The 7,949-nt window shown below is 38.4% G+C and overlaps 1 protein-coding gene across 1 annotated transcript; it reads right to left on the reverse strand.

The window, feature by feature from the left end:
- Window positions 1-652: 652 nt before the first annotated feature.
- LOC131235194 (lysM domain-containing GPI-anchored protein 1-like) lies at window positions 653-7,061 on the reverse strand. The gene is made up of 5 exons (XM_058232335.1): window positions 6,400-7,061; window positions 2,612-2,729; window positions 2,354-2,515; window positions 1,022-1,053; window positions 653-920 (listed from the first exon to the last, which is right to left on the reverse strand). Exons 1-5 carry the CDS (start codon window positions 7,034-7,036, stop codon window positions 667-669), a joined length of 1,203 nt encoding a protein of 400 aa, XP_058088318.1. The 5' UTR covers window positions 7,037-7,061; the 3' UTR covers window positions 653-666.
- Window positions 7,062-7,949: the final 888 nt, after the last annotated feature.

Raw genomic sequence — 7,949 nt, forward strand, 5'->3', positions numbered from 1 at the left:
AAAATTAGTGGATGGCATGGATAAAATGACTTGAGCCCAAGCCTGACCTAAAAATTGACTGAGCCATGCATCATGGGCCGAGCTAGGAGGTCCAAGCCGGACCCAAAGCCAGGTCAGGCCGCTACTTGGCATTGCCACCCTTAAATAGGACCCAATTGGAATGTTAGGCCCTATTAATTCAATCATCTCCTCATTATTCTGTGTGGTGTCCTGGAGTCTAATGGCATTGGCTTGTTAGGGGGCCCATCCATACGTGTCAACAGGGCACTTGTGTAAGACAACCAATCCGAGTGGGGCCCATCTTTTTGCACGATAGGATATATGTGATCGTTTCTCTTTGGATAAAACTCAGTCCGTTCAACTATCAAGTAGGCCACAAAATGATGGTGGGAGTTTATCTAGGCCATGTATTCTTCATGTACTACATACGTGGCTTACCTGATAGTTAGACGGCCTTAAAATTTTCACCAGATCATCAATATGTTGGGCCCACCTAAATGTAAGGTTTTTGGCCCCTAGATCAATCTGTTTTAAATCAAAAGCATCCAAATCAATGGTGCCGATGGGAGTGACATGTGGTATCGAGATTTGCACCATTGAATCATGAGGAAATCTGTGGAGTGGTTGATGTAATAAGAAAGTTATGCTTTCTTGAATGTTTGTGATTCAAATAAGTTCCAGGCATGCCAATAAAATGAGTTCTACTTGCAATAATCTGAAAAATAAACCATGCTTAGATGCATCTCCAGCAACAGAAGTGCTAGAATCTGGTCTACTGGTGGGCCCGTATGCAACGGTCGCTAGAAGTGGGACATCGTCTGGATTTGGATTTGGAGTTGGAGATGACGGTTCAGATGGGAATATGGACTGATTTACCGTTGGGAATGATGACGTGGGCAATGCTGACCGTCTTGTGGTGCCTGTGGCATGTGGCAAAAATCAAATGAATTAGACTTGAAGATTGTAAGTCATATTACATAAGATGGACGGTGGGGATTGAGATTAAGATGGATTTGATCACCTGAACATAGAACCTGAGAAGTATTCGATAAGCTGCGATTGGAAACAGGATGAAAATCGGTTATCAGCACTCAAAAATCCAAAAATGCTCTAGTAAACTTGGGCTAGCACAGACCATTCCAAAAAAATGAGGTTGGTTCATCCACCATCCACATGGGATATGTGTATGACAATCTAGACCGATCAAATTGCTGATCAGGTCGTAGATGGTATAAGACAAAAATCACATCGAGCTGATGATAGCAACTATCTGATTTTGCATGTTGAATTTGGACCGCTCATTTTAATTTTACGTATTGATTTAATAGTCAACAATTGAATGGTTGGAAATGCTTGATCAGTTTGATTTTGTGCTAGCCTCTATCAACAATATGGCCCCACAATTTGGATGATCTGGATAGCTGCACATATGTGCAACATTAAGGAGCAGGATTAACAACCACTGGAGTTGGGCACGGAATGAAGCGACTCGGAAAACTCGAATCATTGACTCGTTCATATCTGACTTGATCCGAATAGAGTGGGTGAGTCCATTCGAATCAAGTTGACTTCACCCAGTAATTCTACTCGACTTGACCTGAAATCCAACTCGATATTGACTTGATTCAATTCAAAACTCGACTCGTGTGTGTGTGTGTGTGTATATATATATATATATATATATTTAAAAAAATAAAAAAAATTCAGATCTAACGTTTCAGATTTGAGATGCCATGTAGCTGATGGAGAAGCGGCAATTCTCTCAAGTGAATCTAGGTTTTGAGTTATGATTTTAGCCTGGGAATACCAGCTGCACTCAACCCAAATCGGTGCTGACTCGGTACTTGTGACTTGGTTGGACTTAGTCCGGATTAGTCTAGGCCAGACCCAAACTCGGATCGTGTCAGGCATGCTGGACTCAGTACCGAGTCAGGTTAAGTTCGGGTCAAGCCTATTTCAAAAGATTGAGCCGTGTCGGCCCTAACTAGTCCGACTCGACTCAATGCCCAGCTGTCAACCACTACCCTCACAACTGACTCATGGCACAAGTGAAAAGGGCAGGTGAGCAAGATCCAAGCCGAAAATCTGGTAGGTTGGACAATCCTAGCAGCTGACTTTGAGTAAAAAGATGGACAGCCAACAAAATTTTCTTGACCAATGATCATATTCGACATTAAAATTCTACAGTCAGGATAATCCTATTCGCAAGATTTTCTCATTGGTGAATATCCATGGTGTGTCCTACCTAACGAAGGGCTCAGATCTCACCTATGCGTATGTCACAAAGATGTGTTATTAACATTAGCATCAACTAATTAATCTGGATTAAAAAAAAGTAACTAATCTGTATTACCTGCTGAGAATTTTGTGGCCCTTGTGGCCACGATACAAGCATGTAATCACGTTGCAGCCTGTCGAAGTGGGCTGCACGAAAATGTCGCCGATCGAAAGATTGGTCTGCTCGCACATGAAATTAGAGCAAGACACTGCGAGCGGGGCCGGAAAACAGCGTAGGCTGGACATGACAATGAGAAGGAAGCATGTAAAATGTGATTTTGTTCGACAGATTTCTGGCCATGTATGATTATGGCATTTAAAGGTGTCTACTTACATAAGATCTTTCGGCCCGCAAGTGCATTCAACGCAGCCTAAAGCAGTTAGAGCGTAGGATCCGTTCGGAACGAGCAGCTTCTCGGAATGACGCAGTTTGAGGTAGGCTGATGAACAAGCTGCAGATATAAACCATCCATGTTTGTGAGATTTGAATACAATTTGAATATAATCATGCAATCGGGGAAATTGGGACTAAAGCTTCGGCCCTGATCCAAGCAATTTATTATATATCAGACCTGAAGCTGGGATTGGGCAAGTGCATGGCTTTTCCATCATACAAGTAGGGGCTAGTGGGGCCCATGGTTCAGTGATCAGAATGTTTGACGTTATGGCTCAAATGCAGATGGTTGAGCTGATAAGTAAACCTAATTTTGTAGTTATACAAATTTTGAAAGGTATTTTGGAAAAAGATTTATTATAAAGAAAAAGTTAGAAGTATCAAGAGATTACACTTCAAGGTTTATAGAGTTAAATTTATGTGACTTTTTTTTTTTTTTTTTTTTTTATTTAAATTTAAATATAAAATTTTTAAATTTTTTGGACAGTTGAATAGGCAAAGACTCATTAAATGAGAAGAGAAATGTGTGGAAATATTCTCAAGTGCCTATAAATACATATAGAAACCTACATGTGATGCATCGAGTAAGAAATACTTAATAATTGTGAGATTTATTGAACATATTTTCTTCCAATCCCCCTTACTCTTATCTCACTCCTTATTTGTCCAGAGTGTGAAAGTGTTAAAAGCCTCTTTTCATATTAACATTGTAATCTCAGAGCTAAAAATCCATAGATCACGAATGGGGTAATGCCTTTAAGTTTCTCGAGCAATCAAAGACAACCATGAAAATTGGTATATCCAAATGGAAGGCGTTGTCTGGCTCTTAGGAATTGTGAGAGATCATTGAGAAATTGTACATTGAATCTCAAAATGAAGATGTACGCATTGTCAAAAAAAAAAAAAAAACTCTAAAAGATGCAAGAAAAAGAAATAGCTTTTTTCCTCATTCATCAAAAAATAAATAAGGCTTGTTTTGAGAAGATTGCATGTGCCACCACCTCAAAGCAAGTATAGAGTATTCTATAAAACTCATATAAAGGCGTTAATAAAGTGAAAAAGGTATATCTCCAAACTCTTACAAGTGAGTTTTAAACTTTAAATATTAAAGTGTCAGAATTAATTTTAGATTATTTTTCAAGAGTATTGGTTATTGTAAATCAATGAAAAACTTTGAATGAAATTCGGTGGCAGAAAAAATCTTATGGTCATTAGATCCAAAGTTTGACTATGTTACTATAGCCATTGAAGAATTAAAAGAATTGAATTCCATGACTATTGGTTATATCATGGGATCTTTAAAACTAAAGCCTACATTGAAAAATGATTAAGAATATTTTAAAAGTCAAAGAGGCAGAGGACAGCGTCATGGCCAAGGAAGAGGAATGGGAGAATGCATCTACCACTTTGAAAAAAGGATAAAAAGAATCTCATCCTTTAAGAAATGGAAGAGAATTTTTCAAGGCTAAGTATGAAAGTAATATAAAGCGGGCCACAAAAATATTCTTGGCACAGCTGGACCGAAAGAAGCCCGAATAGAAACAGACATAGTCCATCAGATCTAGGCCCAATCCAACGTAGGGCATGATATAATTGAGCCCCATAAGCATTTGGATTGAAGAAATTTATTACGGATAGGAAGAAAATGTCGTTCGAAGTGTGAGCCATAAATTGGCCATAACTTTTGATTCGTGTATTGTTATGGGATGCACAACCTATAAATCTTTACTGTAACAGGCCATCTGAAGTCAACTGACTTAAAAGTGAGTCACGTCAGTCCGTTTCGTAAGAAATTACTTCCTTCCAATTCAAAATCATAGTTTTAGAAAAAAAAATAAAAACTTACTAATTTTAGTTAGTTTAATTTGGATGTGTCTCCTTCATTTTAGAGTTTTAGTATATGCAGTCTTTTTATGAATTGCTTTTAATCATACTACTAATCACCCAACAAGATTAAATTACAACGTTTTATTTTTAGTAAATTTTATTATTTCGGATAAACTCTAATTTTGTCGGCTTACTACTTAGAAGTTTTTCTTTTTCTTTGTAAGTGATGTAATCAGAAAGTTTGAGTATTATTAAATAATAAAATTTCAAAATTTCCTTTTTTATCTTGTGGATTTAAGGTTTTGCATTATTGAATAATAAAATTTTCAATCCTCACACCCTTTCTTGCGTCAAAAAATTTTCAATACAAATCTCAAGTTTAATATTTTGGTTCTAAAAAATATAATTACTATGATGGGGAATTTAGAATCAAACTATGTTAAAGAGAGTTAATTATATTGAAGGGTTGTTGGCTTATAAATGCATTAAAAGTAGAGACCAAAATATGTGGTAAGATAAATCGATAAGAGGCCACGTTGCATTTAGATACTCATCCAAAATTTTAGTGAAATGAACAGGTAAAATCCTAATTCGTTTGAGAAATGGTAATCATCAATTTATATCTAATGTTTACCATGTGATGAATGTGAAAGTGCAACTTTGGGCATGTCAATGATGTGGTTCAAGTATGGTAGGCTCACTGTTAGTTGGCTTCATCAGAATTTGTGAGCTAGGCTGCATTTGTTGCTATTTGGTTGGATCTTTCTGTTGCTAGCTAGATGGGGTAAGGTTGTTTCTGCTTCCATTTGGGGTGGCGTCAATTACTACTGTTGTGGCTATAATGAAGAGCATGAGATTCACACAACCCCCCCACCCACCCCCCTCCCGAACTTCTTTTGACGGCTGCACATACGCCTCAACAAAATAGAGTAATCAAAAGAAAGAATAAGAGTATTTTCAACATAGCCCGAATCTTGTTGAAGAAAAAAGAAAATGCTTTAAACAAATGTATAGTGATCTGTCTATGAATGGGGTCCGTCTGAGAAAATACAATGTGATTGGCCATGAAAATTCTGTCGTATATAGTGGGCCTTATGTACGGCACAATCACGGGACTGGGTTGTGTTTATTTAATGAGAGAGAGAGAGAGAGAGAGAGAGAGAGAGAGAGAGAGAGAGGACATTTGAACCATTCAATATGGAGAGAGAGAGAGAGAGAGAGTGAGGACATTTGAACCATTCAATATGGCTGGCCACAAAACCGCAGTGGACAATCATAGCAGCCAGTTCAATGTATTTCTATCTACCCAATGGTGAACGTTTCATGCCCACTGTTCTTGCTTTTATTATTATTATTATTATTATTAGTATCATTATTATTATGCTTTTGTTTTTGTTTTCGAGGGTTTGTTGCAGGCCACTCATCAGGCTGTTATATAGTCCGATGGATGCTATTATGGTGCTCTAGGTTCATCAGCAATGGTGCCCGATGGATGAACGGTTCGGATCCCACTGTCTATTGTTAAGTGCATAGGGACAGTGCAAAATACCGTAACATCAATAGGCTTACGGTGTGAGTTTCCTATCATCTAGTTAACCCATTCACGCTAGGCATGTCGTACATAAATGTCAATCCAGACAGTGCAAATCAGGGAACCTTTTGTGAATGGAGCACAGCCCGAATATTGCACCGATTAGACAATCATCACGTCCAATTGGTGAACCGTTCAAATTCAAGGGCTGAAATCAGATTGTTAAGATGCTCTCATCCAAGTGATTTTCTAGCTACACCCCCATCAACTAAGAAACCCTCCATGCAGACGCATTGGCTTGGTATACACAATGGATGTGTATCAAACTCACACAATTGCTCATCCCCCAAGAAGAAGGTATCCAACTAACCTGGTAAAGGAACGGTCAGAATGTCTCCAGGATACACGAACGGAGTCCCCAACCCGTTAACGGTCACCAAATCCGTTACAGTTGTACCGTACATCTCCCCAATGCTCCTCAAGCTCTCCCTCTCTCTCACAACGTACGACATGTAAATGACCGTAACGCCGTTATCCCTGTTATGGAGGCATGTGCAAGGCAGCGGAATCACTAGGCTCTGTCCTATCTCGAGACCGTCAGTTTCCGATATCCCGTTAGTGGTCTGAATCTGTTCCGCGCTGACCAACCCGCCGAACCCAGCTGCAATTGAACTAACGGTGTCGATTGCCCGAACAATATAGGAAGTCGATAGGGACCGACGGATGCCGTCCACACATGGGCACTGAATGGGTATCCTTAGAAGTGTTTTCTGAGGGAGAATTTCATTGCCGGAGAATGGTTTGGCGGCATTGAATGCGTTGGCACCGAGTAGATCAGTCACGTTTATTTGGAATCTTGAAGCGATTTCGGAGAGCTTGGAATCGTAAGGGAGGAGATAGGAGAGTAGCGAATTGCATACAGCTGAAGAGTGACATGATTCGATATAGGATTTTGAAAAGATTAGAGGTGGGAAGAATATGAGTAGTAGAAGTACTGTATTTCTCATCTTGTGTTGCAAGTGAGAGTGAGAATGGGAAATGTGGAAAGAATGAGATTTTATTTTTCTAGGGCAGGACCACTGTTATAATTGGCCATGGTGGTGACTCATGCAGATGATCCAAATTGCAGTCATGTACACGTGACATTCATGGACCCCAATGCAGATGGTTGAAATTGCACCGTAGTGACACAGGGATCGATGTGACTACTTAGAATCCACAGAGCTCTAAACTTCTCAGAGAGAGATACCTCAAATTCACAGGGTAAAATAAGAAAATAAAAATAAATTCTAAAAATTTGAAAATTAATTGACAGACGATAAAAATGAATTTACAACTTAAAGTGATACCAAACCTTGTAATGAGTTTCAGAATCAAACTACAACTCAAACTCCATAAAATCCGTGACTCACTATAAATAGTGTTCTCATCTTTTTATTTATTTAATTTTCTTTTTCTTCTTCCTTTTGCTTTTAGTCTTTCTTCTTCTTCTTTTTGCCATTTAGCCCATCCAATTACAACACACACACACACACACACACACACACACACAAAAGAAAAAAGGAAAAAAAAAAGAGTACAAAGCAAATCCAGATTAGTTTCAGCCTTTTATGAAAATCTTTAATCCGGCGTTGAATATAAAAGAGGTGCGAAGTGATTTATAAGCCTTTGAGCACTGTAAACTTTTGTGAAATGTGTTATCCCTCATAAAATCAAATTTTCTAAATAATTTTATATTAAAATTCCTAGTTGTCTCACTTTCCTGGCTTTTCAGCATAAAGATAAAAACCTCCCTTCTCGATTCTTATAATTGGAAACACCTCCATTCTACTTTTGAATATTGAAAATACCTACCCTCTCCTCTAGCTTCAAATATTGTATACTTCTCCCCTTCATTTACACGAGTGAGAGTTTTTAAAG

The sequence above is a fragment of the Magnolia sinica genome, chromosome 19, assembly GCF_029962835.1.
Source record: "Magnolia sinica isolate HGM2019 chromosome 19, MsV1, whole genome shotgun sequence".
NCBI lineage: Eukaryota > Viridiplantae > Streptophyta > Magnoliopsida > Magnoliales > Magnoliaceae > Magnolia > Magnolia sinica.

Excerpts from the sequence above, each read along its gene's own strand:
- LOC131235194 (XM_058232335.1), bottom strand. The coding sequence starts at position 7,036 with ATGAGAAATACAGTACTTCTACTACTCATATTCTTCCCACCTCTAATC. Across the intron at positions 2,730-6,399 it reads TCTGACCGTTCCTTTACCAG|CTTGTTCATCAGCCTACCTC; the intron begins GTTAGTTGGATA and ends TTATATCTGCAG. Across the intron at positions 2,516-2,611 it reads TGCGGGCCGAAAGATCTTAT|CCTACGCTGTTTTCCGGCCC; the intron begins GTAAGTAGACAC and ends TGTCATGTCCAG.